The sequence below is a fragment of the Leopardus geoffroyi genome, chromosome B3 (assembly GCF_018350155.1).
Source record: "Leopardus geoffroyi isolate Oge1 chromosome B3, O.geoffroyi_Oge1_pat1.0, whole genome shotgun sequence".
Taxonomy (NCBI): domain Eukaryota; kingdom Metazoa; phylum Chordata; class Mammalia; order Carnivora; family Felidae; genus Leopardus; species Leopardus geoffroyi.
The window spans coordinates 84,693,613-84,718,623 of NC_059337.1; the positions used below are offsets into that span (position 1 = coordinate 84,693,613).

The 25,011-nt window shown below is 36.3% G+C and overlaps 2 protein-coding genes across 6 annotated transcripts in view; one reads left to right on the forward strand and one right to left on the reverse strand.

Annotated features, from left to right (window-relative positions):
* The window catches only part of LOC123583553 (protein only RNase P catalytic subunit), a 131,370-nt gene that overhangs the window by 56,833 nt on the left and 49,526 nt on the right, over positions 1 to 25,011 (forward strand). The gene's annotated exons all lie outside the window — the stretch shown is intronic.
* LOC123582276 (60S ribosomal protein L23a-like) lies at positions 21,236 to 21,780 on the reverse strand (the record flags this gene model as incomplete). Its single annotated transcript, XM_045448501.1, has 1 exon — positions 21,236 to 21,780. A coding segment is annotated over one exon (471 nt), but the record flags the coding sequence as incomplete, so codon positions are not given.

Genomic DNA, 25,011 nt, shown 5'->3' on the forward strand with positions numbered 1-25,011 from the left:
TGTGGTTCCATACAAATTTTAGGATTGATTATTCTAGTTCTATGAAAAATGCTGTTGGTATTTTGATAAGGATTGCATTAAATCTGTATATTGCTTTGAGTAATACAGAAATTTTAACAATATTTGTTCCTCAAACCATAAGCATAGAATGTTATTCTATTTCTTTGTGTCCTCTTGAATTTCTTTCATCAGCATTTTATAGCTTTCAGAGTACAGGTCTTTAATCTCTTTGGTTAAGTTTATTCCTAGATATTTTTTATTGTTTTTGGTGCAGTTGTAAATGGGACTGTTTTCTTCATTTCACTTTCTGCTGCTTCCTTATTAGTGTATAGAAATGCAACAGCTTTCTCTACATTGATTTTGTATCCTGCAACTTTACTGAATTTATCAGTTTTAGTAGTTTTTTGATGGAGTCTTTAGGGTTTTCTATATATAATATCATGTTATCTGCAGATAATGAGAGTTTTACTTCTCCCTTACCAATTTGGATGCCTTATATTTTGCCTTTATGTTGTCAAATTGCTGTGGCTAGGACTTCCAGTACTATGTCGAATATAAATGGTGAGAGTAGACATTCTTGTCTTGTTCCTGACCTTAGGGGAAAAGCTCTCTTTTTCCCCTTTGAGTATGATGTTTGCTGTGGGTTTTTCATATAAGGTCTTTAGTATGTTGAGGTACATTCTCTGTAGACCTACTTTGCAGAGTTTTTTTTTTTTTAATCATAAATAGATGTTACACTTTATTGAATTCTTTTTCTGCGTCTATTGAAATGACCTTATGTTTATCATCCTTTCTTTTATTGATGTGATATATTATACTGATTGTTTTGTGAATATTGAACCACCCTTGCATCCCCAGAGTAAATCCTACTTGATCATGGTATATGATTTTTTTTAATGTATTGTTGGATTTAGTTTGCTAATATTTTGTTGAGGATTTTTGCATCTGTGTTCATGAGAGATACTGGTCTGTAGTTCTCTCTCTCTCTTTTAATCTTTTATCTGGTATTGGTATGAGGGTAATGTTGTCCTCATAGAGTGAGTTTATAAGTTTTCCTTCCTCTCCTATTTTTTGGAATAGTTTGAGAAGAATAAGCATTAACTCTTTTTTAAGTGTTTAGTAGATTTTGCCTGTAAAGCTGTCTGGTTCTAGACTTTTGTTTTTTGGGAGTTTTTTGATTACTGCTTCAATTTCATTGCTGATAATTCATCTGTTCAAATTTTCACTTTCTTCCTGCTTTATTTATTTATATGTTTCTAGGAATTTATTCATTTTTCCTAAGTTGTCCAATTTGTTGGCATGTAGGTTTTCGTAATATTGTTACAATTGTTTATATTTCTATGGTGTTGGTTGTTATTTCGTATTTCATTAGTGATTTTGTTTATTTGGATCCTCTCTCTCTTCCTCTTTTTATTTTTTTTAGATGAGTCTGGCTGGAGGTTTATCAGTTTTGTTGATCTCCTCAAAGAACCAGCTCCTGGTTTCATTGATCTGTTCTGTTGTTTTTTTAGTTTGTATATCATTTATTTCTGCTCTTATCTTTATTATTTACTTCCTTTTGCTGAGTTTGGGCTTTGCTTATTCTTTTTCTAGCTCCTTCAGGTATATGGTTAAGTTGTTTAGTTGAGATTTTTTTTGCTTCTTGAGGTAGGCCTATATTACTATATGCTTCTTCCTTAGAACCACTTTTGCTGCACTGTGTGGACATGTTTGCTGTTCTCTTGGATCTATAATTGGGAGTAGAATTGCCAGGTCATATGGTAATTCTCTGTTTAAACTTTTGAGGAACTGCCAAACTTCCAAAGCAGCTGCACCATTTTACATCTCCATAACAGTATATAAGAGTTCCAGTTTTTCTGCATCCTCACCAACATGTTACTATCAGTCTTTTTTATTATAACCATTCTAGTGTATACGAAGTGGAATTTTTTGTGGGTTTTGATTTGCATTTCTAATGACATAGGATGTTAAGCATCTTTTTATGTTTATTGGCCATTTGCATGTCTTCTTTGGAGAAATATCTATTAAAATCCTCTATTTGGGTGGCACCTGGGTGGCTCCATTGGTTGAGTGTCTGACTCTTGATTTTGGCTCAGGTCATGATCTCACGGTTTGTGAGTTCAAGCCCTGTCTCAGGCTCTGCACTGGCAACAGAGAGCCTGCTTGGGATTCTCTGTCGCCCTCTCTTTCTGTCCTTCCCCTGCTTGCGTTTTCTCTCTCTCATTCTCTCTGTCTTTCTCTTTCAAAAGTAAATAAATAAACATTTAAAAAATACTCTATTTTTTAATAGTAACTTGTCTTTTTATTGTTGAGTTGTATTTTTTATATATTCTGAATATTAGATCTTTATCAGGTAAATGATTTGCAAATATATTCTCCCAATTAGATTGTCTTTTGAAGCACAAAAGTTTTTAATTTTAATGAAGTCCAGTTTATCTATTGTTTTTCTTTTGTTGCCTGTCATTGTTGGTGTCATATCTAAAAAAAAAATCATTGCCAAAAATAAATTAAAAATAATAATAATAATACATAAAAAATTAAAATATCATTGCCTAATCCTAGATCATGAAAATTTATGCCTATGTTTTCTTCTAAGAGTTCTATAGTTTTAGTTCCTGCATTTATGTTTTCTGAATATTTAGAGATATAGTCATGGGTAGATGATAAGCAATAATTTAGAAGATAGATTCAGATAGGACTACCTTTGACTGTTTCTGATTCATTTGTTTAATCTTCAGTAAATCTGGGGAAAATAAGACTTGTTACTAATCTTGTAGATATTTTTCAAATGTAAAGTGTATCCTGCTTAAAAATATATATATTTAGTTTCAAATTTTCAGAAGAAGAAAAGATCCAATTTGTATTTTTATTTTGAAAAGTGGGAAGGGTTCTGGGTGACCAGTGGTTAATTATATAGTCTCCTTTTTGAGGACAGTTAGAACATCTTAGCCAGGAATTACAATGTAGATTCAGTTACTGTTTACTGAGCACCTATTCCACTGTCAGATATGAGCACCTATTCCATGTTAAGATGTGAGGATATGTCTGTAGGCCAATAAATGCTAGGAACATAATTGGGCTAATAGGTATGTTATCTAAGCAAGACATTTGTAGTATATTGTGCATTTTGTTGTCCATTAACAGTGATTCTTATATTTGTATATGATTCTTTTTTTAAAAATTTACTTCAAATGTCAGAGTAGAGAATAACGTTTACCCAAAATACATGGGCTAAAAATTTTTTTAATAAGAATTGCAAAACAGTTTTCATAACATTCAGTTCTCCAGAATGTGTTGTAATTTGGGAGAAACTAAATTTGATTAAATTTTAAACTTTGACTAAAGTATCAGGTATGAACTCTTGCTCCATTGAACCCTTGACTCACTTGAACTGGTATCTCTTTAGCATTACCTTCTGCAAGGTACAGTGTTTTGGATTTTCTTCAATTGCATTTATTGTCTTTTAATTTAATAAACTTATCTTTTTAGCGTAGTTTTAGGTTCATGAATCTCTTTATTAACAGCCATCCAACAGCATGCTATTTTGACTCCTACAAATACTTCTAAGGAAAGGGGCACCTGGGTGGCTCAGTTGGTTAAGCTTCTAACTTCAACTTAGGTCATGATCTCATGGTTCATGGGTTCGAGCCCTGTGTAGGGCTTTGTGCTGACAGCTCAGAGCCTGGAGCCTGCTTCGGATTCTGTGTCTCCCTCTCTCTCTGCCCCTCCCCTGCTCACACTCTGTCTCTCTCTCTCTCTCCTTCAAAAATAAATAAAATATTATAAAATAAAATAAATCCACAGGTCTTCGGAGGAAAAGCTTTGCATAGCCAGAGGTAGAAATTAACTTGTATTTTTTACAGCTTAAGTGAATAAGTAATTGGCACCACCATCTTCCCATTTGTTCAAGTCAGAAACCAAAGATTCTAGCCTCAATTGCTCTTTTTCACTAGCTCCAAATCCAGTTGACTGACAAGTTTTTTTGTTGTTTTTGTTTGCTTAAAAACAATTTTTTTTAATGTTTATTTTTGAGAGACAGAGACAAGCAGGGGAGGGGTAGAGAGAGAGAGAGAGAGAGGGAGACACATAATCCGAAGCAGGCCCCAGGCTCTGAGCTTTCAGCACAGAGCCCAGCACGGGGTTTGAACTCATGAACCACAAGGCGAACTGAGATGAAGTCGGATGCTTAACTGACTGAACCACCCAGGTGCCCCGATGACAAGTTTTATTGGTCATAACCCCCAGATATATCCCATAATCTTATCTCTTTCCATCTCCATTCACATCATCTCTCATCTAAACTCCTAAGTGGTCTCCTTGCTTTTTGTCTTTCAGTTACACTTAGAATGAAATCCAAGTTCCTTATCATGGATTATAGTACTGTTTTTTTTTTTTTTCTTTCAATGAATAATGGGCACACTAACATTTTTCCTGTTCCTCAAACACACTGAACTTGTTCCTGCCTTAAGGTCTTTGTACTTGCTATTCCTTCAGCCTTTAATGTTCTTTCTTCTTAAAATGGCGGGGTCATTATCAGCACCTCAGAGGCCTTCCCTAATTCTTCTGAAGTAACTCCAGTCTGCTTTCCTACCTTCTGCCTGCATTTTCAGTTACATCAACCTTATTTACTTTGGTAATAGATTAAAAATGGCCACAGATTCTTTGCAGTTCCTCTCATATGGAGATGGAGTCTGTTTCCCCACATTTTGAATCTGGGCTTGCTCTATGACTTGCTTTGGCCAGTAGAATGTGGCACAAGTGACATTGTGGGACTTCTGGGCAAGGGCGCAAGAGGTCATGCGGCTATGCTGTCACTCTCGAGGAATTACCACCTTGTGAACAAGCCTACATCAGTCTCCTTAAGAATGAGATGCCACATAGAGAGAGAGGGAGAGGGAAAAAGAGGGCAAGAAAGATCAGGGACACAGCCATCTAAACTACGGCTCCAAACATATGAGTAAGGTCATCTGGGACCAGACAGCCTCTAGACAACCTGCCAACTGATTGTGAACACATGGATTGGCCTAACCAATGCCATGTAGAGCAGAATAACTGTCCAACTGAGCCCAACCTAAGTTGCCAACCCATAATACTGTGAGAAAATAAGTGGTTATTTTAACCCAAGTTTCAGGGTAGTTAATTATACAGCAATAGTTATTTAATTCCTTCATAGCACTTAGTATCTACAATTTCCGATACATGTCTCTGTTTACTTTATTAACCTCCATCAGAATGAAAATGCCCCAATATTGAAGATCTTGTACATCTTGTTTACAGTTATAGTTTCAGCACTGAGAAAAGGGCCTTACACATAGTAAATTGCTCACTAGATACTTAGTAAATGAATGAAAGAATGAACAAATGGATATAGAGTTATAGGAAATTATATAAACTGTTAGAAATAACTGGGTTTGGGGGTTAACTCTGAAAGACTTCTTGAGTTTCACTCTGCAACTTCATTCACTTGCTAGCTTTGTGATCTAGGCTGTTAAAGCTCTTCATGCCTTCTGTAAAGATCAAATGAACTAGTCATTGAAAAGCACTTATTGCAGTGCCTGGCACATAGTCCAATAAATTTAAGCAGAAAAAAAAAAAAAAAAACACCACCACCTTGTGAGTGCATTTAGTTGTCCATGGTCTTAACTTTGTAGGTACCAAAGTATGGTAGTTTTTTATGATGCGTTTAGTTTCCTAATTTAAATATAACTGACAATCTGCTCTTAGTTTTTTCAATTTGGGGGTCTTCATTGTTTTGAACTGATGCTTAGAATCTAAACCTGAGTGTCTAAATAAATGGCTAACTTTTCTGTAAAATAACTAAATAAGAAATATATTAATGGTACAGAGAAAATAAAAGACTGTATTAGTATTCATTAGGATAGGTTATGTAATGCTGCAGTCATAAACCCAAAATTTCTGGGGCACCCGAGTGGCTGAGTGGGTTAAGCATCCAACTCCTGACTTTGGCTCAGGTCATGATCTCGTGGTTTGTGAGATTTTCTCCCTCTCTGTCTCTGTCTCTGTCTCTATCGCAAAATAAATAAATAAAATTAAAAAAAAAATAAACCCAAATTTCATTGGCTTAAAACAAATTATTTCTTGTTCATGCTGCATGTTCAGCGTGGATCATCTGTCTCATTGTCATCCTTATTCCAGGATTCCGCATAATTTTCTGAAATATGCCAGTCACTGTGACAGAGGGAAAAGGGAAGGTGTAGAGTACATGCTGACTCATAAAGCTTCTACTCAGATCTGATACCTATCACTTCTGCTCATAATTTATTAGCAGCTAATGCAAGCTATGCAGCTACACCTGAGTTCAGTAAGATGGGGACTGGGGGGAAATTCTACCACATGTGCCCAGAAGGAGAAGGAGAATTAATGTTTTTGAATAGCTCTAATGACTACCACACTGAGGTTGGTGATGTCTTGCTTGTTACAATGGTCAAGTGTAGCCCAGGAGCTAGAAATGAGTTTCAGCATGACCGTGCAAACTGTCTTCACCTAGGTTCTTTTTTCCAATATCAGTTTCCTTCACCATGGTTTTATGTAGAAAGAACTGATGGTTGATTTTTTTTTTTTTTCTAGAATGAACAGATAGGAATTCTAAAGTCTCCATGACTCATATTTTACACACACTTTCACAACTTTCATTTTCAGGATGAGTTTTTCTTTTGAGCCACCAATTCATCATTAATAATTGGCAATGTGAGGTCATCTTGAGGGGACAGGGACACCGTACTAACCTTTTACCTAGAAAATAAAAGGATATAAATTGGAAGGATTCTTATTTTGAGTTTTCTCTCTTGTCTCCCCTGCCAAACACACACACACACAGGCTCACGCTCCTACCCATAATTCAGTCCTAGTGTCCTTGTTCCTTGCTCCTTTTGCAGCTTGCATTTTGGATTTTCGTTTGTTCATAATAAGCTCCTTTAGTAGAGGGTGTAGTGTATAGGGGGAAAAGTACATCATTTTAGTTAATTTTGCTAGCTGTTCAAAACTCTGCTACCAATTTTTGTTGATAACTGAGAATTGGTTAAAATAGCTTCTACAGAATGGAAATATATAATGTAATTTAAAAGAATTATGGCCAGACATCAGCACTGAATGCTTTATCCTTACAGCATGCTTGATGCATTGAATAGAAAGTAGTTTGGTGGAAACACTGCAGAATTTGTTTTGATTGCCACCTCTTAGTTGGTTTTACTATAGTGAGAGAAAAATTGAAGCATGGGTATTAGCCAGTAAAGGTTATTTGGCAGTAGCATTTACTTAGCAATGAGTTCTCTCTTTTTTTTTCTGCCACCCAAGTTATTTTATTTCTTTTGGTTGATTTACATAGTCTCTTGTAAATGTTTCAATACCATAAAAAACCTAAGATACAATAAACTATGCTCAGTGTTTTGTGTGGTGTGTGTGTGATCTTGGGCTTTTTTTTTTTTTTTTTTTCCTCAAACTGTAGAAATATTGTAGAGTTTAACACCAACTGTGCTTGAAATTATGTTGTTTTTGTTTTTTTTTTTAGCGTTTATTTACTTTTGAGACAGAGAGAGACAGAGCATGAATGGGGGAGGGTCAGAGAGAGGGAGACACAGAATCCGAAACAGGCTCCAGCCTCTGAGCTGTCAGCACAGAGCCCGACGCGGGGCTCGAACTCACAGACCGCGAGATCATGACCTGAGCCGAAGTTGGCTGCTTAACCAACTGAGCCACCCCGGCGCCCCGAAATTATGTTTTAATAATATTAAAGTAGCACAGAAACTCTTAAATTATCTTACTGTGTTTGCAGTGGCAAATGTTAGATTAAGTATTGAAGTATTTTTATTAATAATACCTTCTTAACTTTTAAATACTTTTCTCCATATAGTTTTTCTTCCTACTTAAAGACTAGCTCTTAAGGGCTGGCTTTAGAGGTAGAAGGTCCTTGGGTCTCAAAACTAGGATGTCATGCTGCTATTGTTGCCTTCAGAAAACATGTACTAACCCCCATGTTTCCTCTGAGAAGGTGTTTGAGTAACTTTTTTCTGTATTGAAATGTCAAATTGAAAACTTGTCATTTTTCCCAGTTTACTTTCATAAGTTTCGTTGATTACTAATGATTGGAAATAAGTGATTGGAGATTGTTTCTAAACATGTTCTTAATTTTAGTCAACTGGTTAACAATAGTTTCTTTCCAGTGGAATTTAAAGACTGGTTCTTTCAGTGTTTTTAAGGCTAGGAGCTGTAAGAACAATTATGAATCCAGTTTTTTCAAGGTTAAACTCTAATCCGGCAAAGGACTTCACTGTTAACTTTATCTTTCTTTAGAAAAAATTAACATATTTTTAAAGAAAAAAAACTTTGAAATAAATATGTAGTATTACAAACTTAACCTCTAGTGATTCGGCTATATTTTAGAATATTGACTCTCAAACTTTAGTGTGCCTCCGAATCACCTTGAGGGCTTGTTAAAACAGGATGCAGGCCCTACCCCCAGAGTTCCTGATTCTGAAGGTCTGGGGGTGGGGCTGAGTAGGTAATGCTGATGCTGCTGGTTTGGGGACGACATTTTGAGAACCACTGTAATATAAAGACAGTTTCTCAGAAGTGTGTTCATACTGCTTTACAAAAACAAGCAGTTTATAAAAGGTAAACACTCAAAATTATTAGAAGTCTTAATAATTTTTAGATCGGGATTCTGCTTTTTTAACTGAATATATGAAACTCATTTTAAGGTACTGAAACTTGGTCCTAAGAATAATATACTTCTTCCACTTTCAAAGTAGAAGTTTGTCATGTTTCCATAACTAACAGTTACATTATCAAGTTGTTATATTAGCATTATGATGATTTTCAGGTACCTAGAATATGACTTTAAAAAAATATGTTAAGTAGCCCAAAGAGAATGTGCTAACTGGGGAAAGCCTAAGACTCAATTAATTAATTATAGGGAGTATCAAACCAGTGGAATTGCTTGTTTCTCTCTAGGGCATCTGAAATAATCACCCAAATAAGTCATTGTTAGTATGTATTTATAAGCCTAAGATTAAAAGAAAATCAGTGGTAACTATAAACTTGGACTGTGAATCTTAAGGCAGCTAACCTGTAGCAGCATTTAAGTTCTGTTTTATTGGGATTTTGGAAGGGCTGATAAGAGTTCTCTAATCTATAAACTTACTACATGGGAGAGAAAAAGTAGGTCTAATCTTGATTCCTTATTTTTAGAATAATTATATCTAGCTAGTCAAAGATGATCTAAGTGACTTGGGGAAATAAATAGGCATTAGTGAATGCCAATCTAGAATTTAGTGAAAAACACAAAATATGTTCCTTTTCTTACTATTCATCTTTCATGACATGATAACTCAAGGAGGTCACATTACCTGCAATCAAATAATGCCACACTGACTAGGTACTTCCTTTCATCCACGTGCAATTCCACCCACTCAACCTGCCTGACACACATAAGAATTCTGTTTTGTTATGTGACTGCTAGAATAGTCTACACCACTCAGAATTATTCTTACATGTACCAACTGCTAATGGGGTGAATGATCAACTGTCACATAAGTGGGGTTTTGGTGAAGTAATCAAGGGAATAAGTAGAAAGATGAATGAAGCCAGGCAAAATTTCTATAATGATGTTAGCCTCATGTCTCTTTCTTTCCAGACATCTCCAATTATTTTGCATAGTGTTTGAAAGAAAATTTCCCCCATTACGTTACTCATTCAAGTGATTGTGTGTCTTAGAACAGCATTGTTAGGAATACATCGTTGCCAGGCTTCCATATCTGTTGTCTCTCTGACAAAATCTCAATGACAAGTTGATTCTTCTCTTGATGTGCCACTGATAACGTTTGTGTGATAACTGTTTGGGGTGTGGTGAGATTATCTTTGTGAATCGTTATTGTGTGTACCTTGCTTCTATGACAATGTTTTAAAACACTTCTCAGGAATGTGGTAGGCAGAGCTCCCTATGAAAATATAATACCCACTTTAATCAAAATTTAAAAATATATATTTGTTAAATTTCTAAGGTAAACAGCAATTCCAGAATGAGTAGTAAGTTTACTTAAACATGTTTTTGAAGTTATATCAATTATTCTTACCTATTATTACAGTGGTAATACTTTATTAGTCATTAATTTTATATTAAAATATTTATTTTAAAATAATTCTCCTTTTAAAATAGCTTCTATTTCAGACTTTTAACTACTGAAAGGCTGATTTTTCTCCCAGTCAAATACAATGAAGATCGATTGATTGAGATCGATTCAGATCTTAGATTTTATTGCAATATTTCATTTAGACGTGGTTTCTTTTCCTAGATAGTATTAGGAAGTGTATATAGTTCTTCAGGTATTCATCTCCCCCTCCACCCTAGCTATTCTTTATTTGTAGATTATCTGTGTCCCACTTTGTTCTATGAGATAAATGATGATTATAATAATGTGTACACTGCAGGGACGCCTGGGTAGCTCAGTCGGTTGAGCGTTTGACTTCAGCCCAGGTCATGATCTTGCAGTTTGTGAGTTCGAGCTCCACATCGGGCTGGCTGCTCTCAGCGCAGAGCCTGCTTCAGATCTTCTTTCCCCCCCTACTCCACCCCCGTCCCTCCCCTTCTCATGCTGTCTCTCTCAAAAATAAATAAAGCATTAAAAATTAAAAAAAAAAAAAATAGTGTGTGTAATGCAGAAAATAAACTTAAAATAAGTTAAAATAAAATGAACTTAAAATAAGAGCACAAAGGGAATATAAGCTTAGGAAAAATAAGAGGCTTGAGTTTGGTTCCACAAAATTTATACCATGCAGTACTCTAGTAATTTGGCTGTAAATTCTGTCAACAGACTTGAAGATGAAAACATGATTGCGGAAGAGTAGGGGTTTGTCCTTTTATCTGCCTGTACATCATTCATAAGTACTCCACACTGCCATTTATAAACACTCTCTTTCCTTAAAGAGATTCTCACAGGGACTGGGATGGGTTTTGGGAGAGCGAAGAGATAATCAGAAAGTAGAGCAGTTCGAAGACACACAATTCTGGTACACCTTCTAAGGAAGTTATTTTACTGTAAGGTTCATTGATTTGGGGGATTCATGTAATTCATAAGACCAAATGGAAACAAATTGTTTGGGGAAAGTACCATTATTTCTAATATTTGAACCAAAGAGATTTCACTTGCAGGCCTTTTTAGTACAGGGCATGTGGGCACTGTGGGTGCTCTTTACAACACCCTTGTTAGGACCAGGCGAATGGACTGTGTAAGTATCAGCAGTAAAGGAGTCAGAAGAATAATATACGAGCTTGAGAGAACAGGCCTCAATAACTCATTATCATTAATGCTGTCTCAAGTTGGTGAGAAGGCCTGGTAGCAGAACTCATGCTTCTTGACCTCTTTGGAAAATGGGTAAGCTGGTTTTTCACTTTGGATCCACAGTAATCCACAGTGGTACTACACCTTGTTTTTATTTTATTTTTTATTTTATTTTTTTAAATTTTTATTTATTTTTGACAGAAAGAGAGAGCATGAGCGGGGGAGGGGCAGAGAGAGAGGGAGACACAGAATCCGAAACAGGCTCCAGGCTCCGAGCTGTCAGCACAGAGCCTCACGTGGGGCTTGAACTCACTAACTATGAGATCATGACCTGAGCCGAAGTCGGATGCTCAGCCAACTGAGCCACCCAGGCGCCCCTAGACCTTGTTTTTAAAATATATGATTTGATTTCAGTTTTTTAAAAAATCTGGCTAGGAAACATATATCTCTAATACACTGCCTATGTAGCAAGCACTCTTAAGATTTAAAGAGATACTCAGGTGGGTTGGAGTATCTGAAGTGCTTTGGTTTTTGTTAAGTAATTATAGCAAATACCATTTATTTTATGTGAAAAAAGAAGCTTACAAACTCAACATCATTTAATTTCATCAGTGTAGTGCTTTCTCACTCAGTCTTGTGTAAATCATAAATGCTTAGAAAGTACTTGTGTACATAAAGTTACAAAATTAATCTGAATTGAAGCTTTCTGATTATTATAGATATCCCTCTCCACAAAAATATCTGCACATATTATGATATGAATGGCAGGAAAACCTCTTGAAAATTTTCTCATTGGTTTAGGAAAGAGATAACAGGCAATTTTACTGGGTTTAAGCTTAGAAGATAAGTGGAAATAGCACTTCCTCTTAAAATGGACCAAAATAACCCTGCAAAATACATATAAAGTGTTTTATCAATATCAGTCTTTTACCAAAATAAGAACTTGAAAGTGAAAACTGCAAAGCCGCATAGTTCTATAGTTATGAAAACATTCTAAGTATACCAAATTCTTAAATACTTCCAATATTTTGTTTTATTAATTCCATTTCAATGTCCACTACCTGGTTGTCATTCTGACATGTTATCAGAGAGAAAAAAATGACATTAAGATATCATAACATCTGTCATAGGGTCTCATCCAGAAATACCACCTTACATTTAATCATTACATCTTGTTAGACTCCTCTTCCCTGTGACAGTTTCTCAGACTTTATTTTGATGACCTTGACAGTTTTGAGGGGTGCTGGGCAGGTATTACATAGAATGTCCCTCGGTTGGAGTTTGTATGATGTTTTTCTCATGATTAGTGTGGGGTTATGGGTTTTGGGGAGGAAGACCATGGAGGTAAATTACCAGTCCCATAACATGATATTAAAAGTACATGGTATCAACATGACTTATCCCTCCTGTTGTTACCTGTGATCACCTGGCTGAGGAAGTGTTTGTCAGACTTCTCCAATATGATATTGAAGTTTTTCTTTTTCCCCCTCTTTTCATGTTGTAATCTTCAGAAGGAAGTCAGTATGCAGCCACATGTGGAGAGGAGGGAGTTATGTTCTTCCTTCTTGGAGGCAGAGGATTTACATAAATTATTTTAGATTCTTCTACATGGGAAATGTGTGTATTGTCCCCCATTTACTTATTTATTTAATGCTTATTTATAGTGGTTTGGACTCATGGATATTTTATTTTATACTTTGGGTTATAATCTAATATTTATTTTGTTGTTCAATATATTCTAGCTTTGGCAATTGCAAACTTTTTGTTGGCTCCTGTGTCTCTTGACATACCCCCATCATTGTCAATGTTGTGAGCATTTCCTTACTTTCTGGCACCACAGTGTACCTCAGTTGTACAACATTCTTTTTTGAAAGCTAGAAAACACAGGTAATTAAGTAGGCTGCATCAGTCTCCATTGAAGGGAAAGATGCTGTCTCCATTTTTGATTATTGAGAACAATAAACAAGAAAGGTTAGTGTTTTTTCTACTTTTACTCCATTTTTCAATATCAAATAATACTAGTTTCTGCCACTTAGTGTAACAGTTTTGCCCAGTCACCTTTGATTTTTTTTCCCCAGGGGTTAATCTTATTTGTGTGTTGCCTGTTTTGGAGGATCAGCGTGTATTTTGAATTTTCTTTTTCCTTTTTTGTTTCCTTAGCAGTGGAGTAGGAAAGGTAACAGCTCAAAGGATAAATTGAAATAATTAGCATAAACTTGTTCAGAGCAGCTCTACTATTACTGTGTCTCAAGTAATCAAAAAGTGGTCGTTACCCATCTGATAAACACTAGTTACCTCTAAAAGGGAAGGGTTATATAGAATGTTGGCTTTCTGTATTTGTGTAGTTTTAGAATTTTTTTAAATAATGAACTTACATTTCTTTTATAATCTGGAAAATAGTAAAGCCTTATTTTTAGAGTCAGTGGAGATGCAAAGAAAAAAACTTACCCTTTCTGTGGTTTGAAATGCTTTGGAACTTAAGGACTTTCCCCCCCCCCACACCTGATATACTCAAGACTTGTAGTTATTTTGCATTAATATTGTTTACCTGTACCTGTACTAGTGAAATTGGCATATCTGCCCAATTGTTTTATGTAATCGCAGTGCCTGCTTTAACATGAAGATTTTTGGTATTCTCTGACAGTCGTTTCAGAAGTGTAAAACTTTTCTTTAATGAAGTTACAAATATATTGTAGGTAGAGAAGACCACTTACAAAAAGACATACAGTTTTGGTGTGTTGCTGCGGAAGGAATAGGTGGGAATCTTTCCCACTGGTTCTTTGTTCTGCTGCTTTTCCATGCTATCCTGAGACTTGATTTCTTTCTTTCTTTTTTTATATCCACTGGGTTCTCTATTCTATGCACACTGACCCTTACACCCTAAGGTTACTTACCTGTTCTTTTTCCTCTCTTCTTCACCCACCAACTTGGACCTGCCAACTCAAGGGAACCCCTCCACATTTTCCCTGGGGTATGGCACGATCTCAAAATAAGAATGTCACTGCGGCCAGTAATCTGTTTACCTCCACACCCCCACAAGAGCCCCTAAAAAATGGCTATCCCATTTCGAAATTAGGATATTTTAAATAAAACATTGATAAAGTTTTGTTTATATTTCTTTGTGCCATAAAATGTGTCTTTTTGTCCTCTCCGTGTGTTCTTATTTTTATTTCAGTATACCATAAAACAACCAGACATTTGTGTTATATAACTCAAAGCCAAAGAGGTTTTGTTTTACTATAACATTTTGTTTGCCAGAGTTTAAATACAGCATAGTCACTTTCTAATAAAATCTTCTGCAAATCAACAAAAATAAGTTTAACTCTCTGTGCTCAGAATTCAGTTCAGTAAATACTAAGTTACTATTGTGTGGTTCTGGAAATGGCCTTATGGTGTTTGCCCTCAGAAAACTCACAACCTAGAAGTGATAAGACACATTCAAATGAGGGAGGAGCAGGAGTATTAACATCATTAGTGAGATGTAGATCAGGAGATTAGGTAAAGACTTCATGAACAAGGTGGCATTTGAGATGAACTTCATCAGGCAGAGTCAGTGGGCAAGGGTGGTCTAAGCAGAGGCAATGGTTTGAGTCATGAGTGTTTAAAGGCAGAAAATAAAGGCACACTTGAAGACTAGTGAGTAGACCACTAGTAGTTGGAACATAGCTTACTTGTTTGGTAGTAGTGGGAGATAAGGTTGAAAATGTTGGTTGTGGCCCTGGTTTGGAGCACCTTAAATATAATATTGAAGGGTTGGAATTTTCTTTCAGTCATTCAGCAGCTAGGTACAGTGGTAAATCAAAACAGGCATGATCATCACCCCTGTGGAGTTTATAGCCTGACGTTATAATAATCCTAGAAATATGTGTAAAATTGAAGTTGTGATAAATGATACGAAACAAACAAACAGAAGGTACATGGTGCTATGAAGACATTTAAGAAAACAAAAACAAAACTTGACCTGGACAAGGAGATCAGGAAAGGTTTCCTTGAAGAAATGGCAAATGGGTTGAGGTCAGAGGGATGAATAGGAGTTAACTAAGTAGAGAAAGATAACAAAAAAGGAAGTATTTTAGGTAGAGAATAGCATGTGCAAAGGCCCTTGGTGGGGGCTGGTTAACAGGAAGATGACAAGTATGAGAGACTGAAAGGTCAGGATGGTAGGATTGGAAAAGGTCCAGACATTATAGACTTCAAGGAGTTGGTTCTTTATCCTAAGAGTGATAGAAAGCAGGGAATTGACATAATGCAGTTTTCATTTTAAAAGTATAATTCTGGCTGTAGTGTGGAAAGTGAATCAGTGATTTCCAGTTAAGGTGGTTCCATTAATTCACACTTTGATATACCACTTCTATACATCTATATATCAATGATAGATGAACTATAGAAACTACAAACTAAAAAGATATTGCCAAGCTCAAAAACAAAACAAAGCATAAACAAAACCTTCAGTAGAACTGTAACCATAGGCCTGCTTAGCTCTGAGTCCTAAAATAGGCATGGAGGCAGGGATTTAACTCCTTTGGCGTAGGAAAGACTAAAGTGTGCCATGTGAGTGGGGCTTTATTGTTTAAAGCTAGAGCAGGAGCAAAGCTTCTCAAAATGACAGAGGAAGCTGGGGTACTGGGGTGGGGGGTTGGGGGGGACCTTTTAACTACCATTTGAAGTTAATGGCCTGTCAACTAGTTGCAAGCCCCAGGAATGAAGACGGAAGAATACTCTAGCAACTCACCAGTGACAGGATCTGTGATATTCCCATCAACAAAGTACTCAGGACTAGGGAGATGAGTAATCCCAAAACTTTTAGGCAGGGATAGGATCAGCATAATGGCAGCTAAGAATGTGAAAGAGAGAAAAGAACCAAAAAATCTAAACTTAAAATGAAAATAAGTCTACAAACCAAAACTCAAAGTGTGAAGAAATTTAATGCTAAGAAAGAAAACCAACAAAACAATTAAAACATAAATTTACAGGGGCACCTGGGTGGATCAGTTGATTGAGCATCTGACTCTTGATTTCAGCTCAGGTCATGATCCCAGGGTCTTGGGATTGAGCCCAACATTGGGCTCCATGCTGAACATGGAACCTGCTTGGGATTCTCTCTCTTCCTCTGCTTGTCTCCTCTGCTTATGTGCTCTTGTTCTCTCTCTCTCTCTCCCTTTCTCTCTCCCTAAAATAAAATAAATAAAAAACACATAAATTTATAGATCAAATTAATTCTGTAAAGGTTCAAATATTTTAAAGTATGTTTAATATATTTGCTCAGATTCAAATGAATATATTCTATTTAAGGCAAGCAAGAAAATATGAAGCAAATGAAACAGAAACAAATGTTTAAAAGAATCAGAACTCTTGAATGAAAAATAGTCATTGAAATAATTCAGTAGACATAATAAACTCTAGACTGGCCACAATGAAAGAATTTATGAATTGGAAGTTGGTACTGAGAAACTCACCCAGAATGAAGCATAGAAAGATAAATTTAGAGAGGGAGAGACTAGGTAGAAGATGGACGAATCTTCAAATATTTAGGAAATAAAACAGAGAATTTGGTAATGAACTGGATGGGGGGGGGTTGTTAATTGGAGAAAGTGATCAAAGATGATACCAAGGAATGGGTTTGTTTAACTGGACAGAAGGTGATGCCATTTCCTGAGAGGTTGGAAGACAATTGGAGGGAAAATTATGAGTCTGCCTTTAGATATGTTGAGTTTGATGCCTCTGGGGTATCCAAAAGGAGATACCTAATAGATAGTTGGGCATATAGCCCTATGATGCAAAAGAGGAGTCTGGGCAGGAGGTAGAAATTTTAACTCAAATGCCTATATATAGGTGATAATTGAAACCATCTGGAATGAAAAAGGAGTAATTCTAGGACCGAGCTTTAAGGCACTCTAATATATAAACCAGTACATAGAAGAGGATAAGCTTGCAAAGGACATGGAAGAGTACCTACAGAGATGATAGGTAAACTGGAAGAGTAAGTATGTTATGGCAGCCAAGGGAAGAGAATGTTTCAAAAGGGAGCAGAGATTAATATTTGCAAATATTATACAACTATCATGGGGGAATGAGGATCAGGAGGTGTCATTGAATATAGTGATATGGAGATGATTGGTGACCATAGAATGAGCTATGGAGGTGGAGAGAAGGGATAAGCAGTCAAATGGAGTAGCTTGGACTACACACTGTGTGTCTCTCCTTTATCACTTACACAGAACATCCCACACTTTACTTAACTTCTGACACCAGATGTGTGGGTTTTTCACACATCAAGCAATTATCTGTGATACCAGCTGGTTGTCCTACAATTGAGTTAAATTTTTTTGATACTAACTGCAGTTAGCGCAGACTCCATAAGTTAAGGGCTCTCCCACAAGATTCCCTATACCCCTTAAATACCAATTGCAGTTCCCAGGTTGTCACCTGTACTTCTGACTGATCAGCTATAAATTGGAGGTTCCCATGACCCCTCCTCAAGTTTTATCGTTTGCTAGAATGGCTCATGGAACTCAGGGAAACACTTATGATTACCAGTTTATTATATAATAAAGGATATGGTAAAAAATACAGATGAACAGCCAGATGAGGAAATACATAGGGCAAGGTCTGGAAAAGTCCTAAGTACAGGAGCTTCCATACTGGTGGAGTTGGGGTGTGCTACCCTCTTGGCATGTAGATGTATTGACCACCCTAGAAGCTTTCCAAACCCCATACTTGAGGATTTTTATGGAGGCTTCATCATTTAGGCATGATCATTAACTCAGTTCCCAGCCCCTCTTCCTTTCCTGGAGGATGAAGGGCTAGGGCTGAAAGTTCCAAGCTTCTAATCATGGTTTGTTCTTTCTGTGGTGATCAGCCCCTGTCCTGAAGCTATCCAGGAGCTCACCAGGAGTCACTTCCTTAGAAAAAAAGATGCTCCTATCACCCAGGAAATTCTAAGGAATTTAGGAGCTCTGCATCATGAACTGGGATCAGAGACCAAATATTAAAACAAAAGATGAGCTCCTAGTATTCTTATCACTTAGGAAATTATAAGGGTTTTAGGGACTCTATGCCGGGAACCAGGGCAGAGACCAATATATGTATACTTTTCATTATGTCACAAGGAATAAAGGAAATTGAGGCTGTGAAGTAGGAAGGATAGAAACAGGGCAGTATCTGAAGGGGGATAAAGTAAGTAGACATGTGAGAGAAGATCCAGGTTGGGGTTGAAGCTGACTATGTAAGAGAAAAAGAGTGAATGGTTAGTGTATTAAAGAAGGTGGAAAGCAATAGGGTCCAGAGCATAGAAGGAGGAATTAGCCAAAACAGGAAGTATGGAGGGAAGAAGAACACAGTGTATACGGATATTTTCCAAGAGAGGATGTATTATTTGACTATGGAACTTTTTTCACAGAGCATTTTGAAGGGCATATTCTTCAGAATACACTTGGGGAAATTTTGCCTTAAAGCATAACCAACCGTCTTCCAAACTTTCTAAGTCATCAAGTACTATTCACTTGTTATATGAGAAGCTGTAACAGATATTCGAAATTAGTGTTTTTAATGCTTTTTAATCCTGGACTTCTTTTAGAATAAATTAAAAGTAATTTTAGATAGTAAAATGTTCTTTATACTTTCTTAAGATTAGTCTATAAAAGCAAAGAAATTGTATATTAATGTAGATTTAAACCTTATTTAATTTTGCTTGATCTTACAACTAATAACATCTAGATTTTAGTGTAAGGGTATTTTTTTGATAGAATTGATCATTTTGTTACTGTGTTGAGACAAAAAAAAAAAGAAACCTGAAAATCAAGCAAGAATATCCGAAAGGTTTTTTTTATTGAATTAATTAAATTCTGAACTACTAAATATGTACACCTTATGTAGTTATCTAGAGCTTGGTATTTCACAAATGGTATCTGTTATCTCGTTTAATCTGGCAACCACAAAAAACTTCCTGCAGAGGAAGAGGTAATTTTCTGTTTACTTACCCTTCTCCTTTAAAATTTTTATCTTCCACTTTAACTTTGTTACAGGTGATACTCATGTCACATGGTCGTGTTACTGGAAAGTCATATTGGGAGATGATTTGTAAAAGAAATGAGAAAATTAAGAATTTCACATGTGCCAGGAACTGTTCTAAGCCCTTTACGTATGTTATCTCATTTATTCCTCACAGCAGTCTTATAAGGTGTCATTTCCATTTTACAGATGTAGAAACAAGGGGTTGGAGAAGTCAAGAAACTTGCCCATAATAAATTTACAGTTAGTAAATGTCAGAATTGAGACTCAAACCCAGGCTCTCTAACAGCAGAGGCTAAGACTAATAACACTGTGTTATATTCTTTTCTATCGATCTTGCCAGCTTTCCATACATCTGTTCTATTAACAAAGAAAAGCAGCTTCAGAAGTGAAAGGAAAGCCATCAGTGGCATTTGTTTATTTTAATTAAGTATTGACATGATCTTGAAATAGAAAATGTTCACAGTCTACCAAACACTTGAGACCTGTAATATCACCATAATTTTTTGCCTTTGTACATGTTGCTTCTGTAGTATGGCCAAGTTCTTCTTGCCTTTCAGGGCTCAGCTTGGGAATCCTCTCTCATTCCTAAAACCCCTTCCCCACATTCCCTGTCTTCTCCCAGAGGTCATCTTTTGTCTGGGCACTTGGCCTCTTAATGTGTGCTCTCTGAGTACCCCGCTCTCATCTCTGGTTTAGCATCAGTCACACGATTGCACTTATCTTAAGTTCCTTGATAGCAGGAACTGTTCTTTTTAGAAATTTCGACATCCAGCACAGTGTCTGGCATATGCTAAGTATACGCAAAAGGTTGAGTGAATGTTTGACCCAAAGTGTATTTTTAGATTTGTGGAATGTTTGGTGGCTATGATAGTGGTTCTTATGATAGACAACGTACCTTTTGTTTGGTTCTCCATTTCTTTCTGGTGAATAGTGTTTTTCATATCCCTAAAGGCTTGAGCTCATCAGATGGGAGAGCAGTGGGGGAATGCTGTTAGTGAATTCCCTGAGTAGGGTAGAGGACACTGGTGTTACTCTTACTTCCCTTCGCAGTGAGAAGGGGGCCAAGCTGTAGAGTTAGGGGGAGGATAGTGGCACTCACATGAAACCTCAGAGTCTGTTGGTAGCTTATAGTTTACTGGTTAAGACCTCTGATTTAAATATTGGCTACGTCTACACTGTGCAGGCCCATAGCTATTTTATACTTTATATTCCCACCAACCAGCACCAGGTTTAAACCTTGTAGGTCAAGGTGATAGATCATTCCTAAATATTCACCCCTGACCTGAAGCCAATCTCTTTTTCTCCATCACAAGTCTGTAGACTAGCAACATCATCATATATCAGATGCCAGAAAAACTGCACACCATTCCCACCACCAATGTTTTTTGACCAGGTGACCTTAGGTAAGAAAGTGAGCTTCTCTGGGCCTCATTCATCTGTTTTCTAATGTGAGAGTTTTTATGTTCATGGGACCATAGAACTAACCTGGATTGTTTCTCAAGGTCCATTCCATTTCTATTTTAGGACACATAATTTATATTAATTATTTAGCAGTGTTCCAGTGCTGCTCATTGAGAAAGTCGATGAGAAGTTTTCTTCTCTGTAGTGATTATACATTTGCCATTTGTTTGTCATTGTTGATGACAGTGTTGAAATTCTAACACATGAACTTCATTGCATTCAGTATGTTGATTTTTAACCCCTGAAGTTTGCTGATAGTAGATTATTATCATGTGGAGTCGTCTCTTTTTGAATTCTTTTCTCAAGGTGGTTGTGTTTCTTTTATTTTTTCTTCAGGACTAACAGCCTAATAATGCTGAACAAATGAATACTGTCAAGCCATTTACCTAAGGACGCCAGAGCCTTTTGGGCATGCGCCTACATTTATATCCTACATGACGTAAATGCTGAAGTGTTTTCCTGGGCCTTTTAACCCTCTACTCTTTTTTTTTTTTATGTTGAAAAAATTTATATTTAGATTTAGCCAGCTGGACTCAGTTTAGATGATCCCAATTTTGTTGACAACATCCAAAGCATCATAGTCAGGAGCCAGTTGAACATATGCTTTCTTTTCTCCATCAGGCCTGATCAGAGTGTAGACCTTGGCCACGTCAATGTCATAGAGCTTCTTCACAGCCTGTTTGATCTGGTGCTTGTTGGCCTTGACATCCACAATGAACACAAGAGTGTTGTTGTCTTCTATTTTCTTCATGGCTGACTCGGTAGTCAGGGGGAACTTGATGATGGCATAGTGGTCAAGGTTGTTTCTCCTGGGGGTGTTCTTTAGAGGATATTTGGGCTGCCTTCGGAGACACAGTGTCTTGGGCCCTCGGAATGTAGGTGACCTGCGGATCTTTTTTTTATGACTGTGGACGACTTTCAGCACTGCTTTCTTGGCCTTCAAAGCCTTTGCTTTGGCTTCGGCTTTGGGAGGGGCAGGGGCTTCCTTCTGCCTTCGCTGCCATCTCCATGAAAGGGATTAACTCTCTACTCTTAAAAGAAAGTTTTTGAATGTAAAATAAAAGACCTTATAGTTTTATTGAAAAGCCTTACTTCCTGAAGGCAGAATTCAGATAACAAATATAAAGAACTGTAGTTGTCAGAAAAAAATACTTTCTTCACTATTACTATGCATACATTAATAGTTCATTGTCCTGTTCTCCACCAACAAAGAAACTGCAAAGTGTACATTTTAACAGCGATGGTATCTGGAACAGGCCTCCTAACCCTCCAGTTTAATCCGTATCAGCTACTATTCCATGCTGAGACAATGCTTCCTGTTTCCCTTTTTTTTTTTCAACATTTTATTATGAAACATTTTTAAAATACATTAAAGTTTAAAGAATTTACAGCAAACATCTGTACACCCATCTCCTTGATTCTACTATTAACATTTTACTATACTTGTTTTGTTAGCTGTTTGTCTTTCTTTCATCTATTCATTAATTAGTGTGGATTTTAAAAATATATTTCAAAGTAGATTATAGCTGTCTATACCTATTCTCTTTGATCAGTGTTTATATTCCTGCCCAAACTGGCTGGATTCAAGTGCGCAGACATGACCACTTCTTCTGACTCCTCTTAAGTTCTTAACGCATATTACCAGCCTTATTGGTACAGTGCTGTCAGCTTATACAGAGTGGTTTTCACAGAACAGACCAGTAACATTCTAGAGTAACATTGTAGATCAGCAGTACTCAATAGGTATATAATGTTAGATTAAATCTTCTAATAGCCATATAAAAAAATTAAGAGAAACAAGTGAAATAACATTAAATCTTATTTAACCCAGCATGTCCAAAATGTTATCATTTCAGCATGTAATTAATATTTTTTAAATTACTGATGAAATATTTTATTTCTATGTGAATAGTAATTTTCATAGAAATCCAGCGCACCTCAATTCTACTTAGTTATATTTCAAGTGCTCAATAGTAACGTAGCTAATTGCTACCATATTGGACAAGATAGTTCTAGACTTTTAAACCTCAGGAGTATATTTCTTCTGATAAATGTCCATGCCTGAATATAATGACTTAGCAATCAATTTCCTAATGAATGCAAAAGAAGTAGTGGTATGTATCACAGCAAGCCATACCCTTTTGTGTTGAGGTCATTTTTATTCTTAGTTCCCTTGTTAGAAACTTATTAGTCCCCCCCCCCCAATCATTTCTCTTGATTTCTTGGCATCAATACTTAGAGTTGAATTGCATTCCCTATAGCAATATTTAATGTATTTTTTTATTAGTTTTCTGCCCCCTACCTCTAGTTTCAAGCTGTGCCAGTTTACCTTCTCCCTTTTTTGCTAGAGCAGTGTCTCTAAAACAGATAAGATCTTTATATTGCAATTGTAAAAATAAAAAATAAATGCTAGTGTTAAAATATTAACCAGCATAGAATTATAAAAATTAAAAATTAATTAATGGTGAAATTGTTCTGTATCCTGATCATGGTATTGATAAAACTCATAGAATTGCCTATGTGTGTGTGCATGTGTGCACACACGCACAGACACACTCAAACTCACAAATGGAAAAAAAAGAAATTGATTAGGTGTTACGAAGTTTTGACTAGGAGAAAGACATTTGGCTGAATAACTAGAAGAATGTTCCTATGTATAAATTGAGTTATCGTTAATTATTTGTTGGAAGACATCTAAATTCTTTCTTTCTTTCTTTCTTTTTTTTTCCACTAACAAAATATTTAATTTCAGGGGCGCCTGGGTGGCTCAGTCGGTTGAGTGTCTGACTCTTGATTTTGATTTTGGCCCAGGTCATGATCTTACAGTTCATGAGTTCAAGCCCTGTGTCAGGGTTATCCCTACTTGGGATCCTCTCTCTCTCTCTCTCTCTCTCTCTCTCTCTCTCTCTCTCTCACCATCACCCTCCCCCTCACCCCCTCTCCTGGCCATGCTCTCTCTCTCAAAATAAATATATAAACTTTAAAAAAATCTAATTTTGGATAGTGAAGATGCATCATCTCATTCTCTGTTTTCAGAATGGATGAGGAAAAGTCAAAGTTATATAAAACATTTAAAACATTTCTGATTTCAGTTACATCTGGGTGGTTTTCATTTTTAACATTTAGCTCGTAGTTAGGAGTCTTGACTGAGCCCATGGAGAAGAGTTATACTGGGAAGTCAGCAGAAGTGGCAAGAATAGCTAGTATTCTGACAGTGGCAGAATTTCATAAGAAGAAGCTCATGTTGGTAAGTGTTAATTATCTTGAAAATCAACTAGCTAGACTAGCTAGACTAGCTAGACTAGCTAGAAATACCTGAAACATTGCCTAATTTAGATACTAGATAAATAAACTAATTTAAATATCTGGAATACTTAGATATGCCCACTAAACTTCTGGAAAGAGAAAAAAAAGAGCACAACAGTTCACCTCCTCCAGTTTTCTTCAGTAGAACAAGCCACTATAGGCTTTATGCCCACATCACATTGCACTATAATGGACAGTCATATATATAAGTCGCTCAGTTGCTACAGTGGAACTGGTGAACAATTTTTAGTGGGTGTTCAACACTGTAAAGATTAATTTTATGTTTTTTCTTAGGTACCCATTTTGTTGTCTTCACATTTCACAATCACCTTATTCGTTTGTTTTTCTTTGTTTACTGGTTCTCATTTTGCTTTCTGTCTTCCATGAGAGCAGAGACCTTGCCTCTTTTATTCACTGCTATATTCCCAGCACCTAAAACCATGCCTTGCAGACAATAGCTGCTCAGTAAATATTTGTCAAAAGAATTAATGATTCTTACTTTTATAGATGCATCAATAGACAAATAACTATCAATCAAGAATAAGTATCATGTCCCCAGTATTCAGTATACTTTAAAGGCTATTAAAATGCTGCTGATGATAGAAGCCATACTTTATTCTTTTATTCAACACTTGTCACATGTCTTTTTTTTTTTTTTTGCTAGTCATCCTTCAAATAAGAGGAAAACACAGGGTGTTCTTTCAAAGAATACTGCCTATCAGGGAAGTAGGTATACTGTTCAGATCTACAAATAGGAGAATAAAGGCTGAAATAGTCCCTATATTATTTATATTTTTGGAAAAGAGTTATATACTGTTTCTTTCCCTTTATGAGTAGACATTCATAAACCAGCCTAAGTAGTGAAATTGTAGGACTTTACTCCAGAATAATATCCCAGTACATTAGGTCAGTTACCTGATCGCAGATTTTTTTC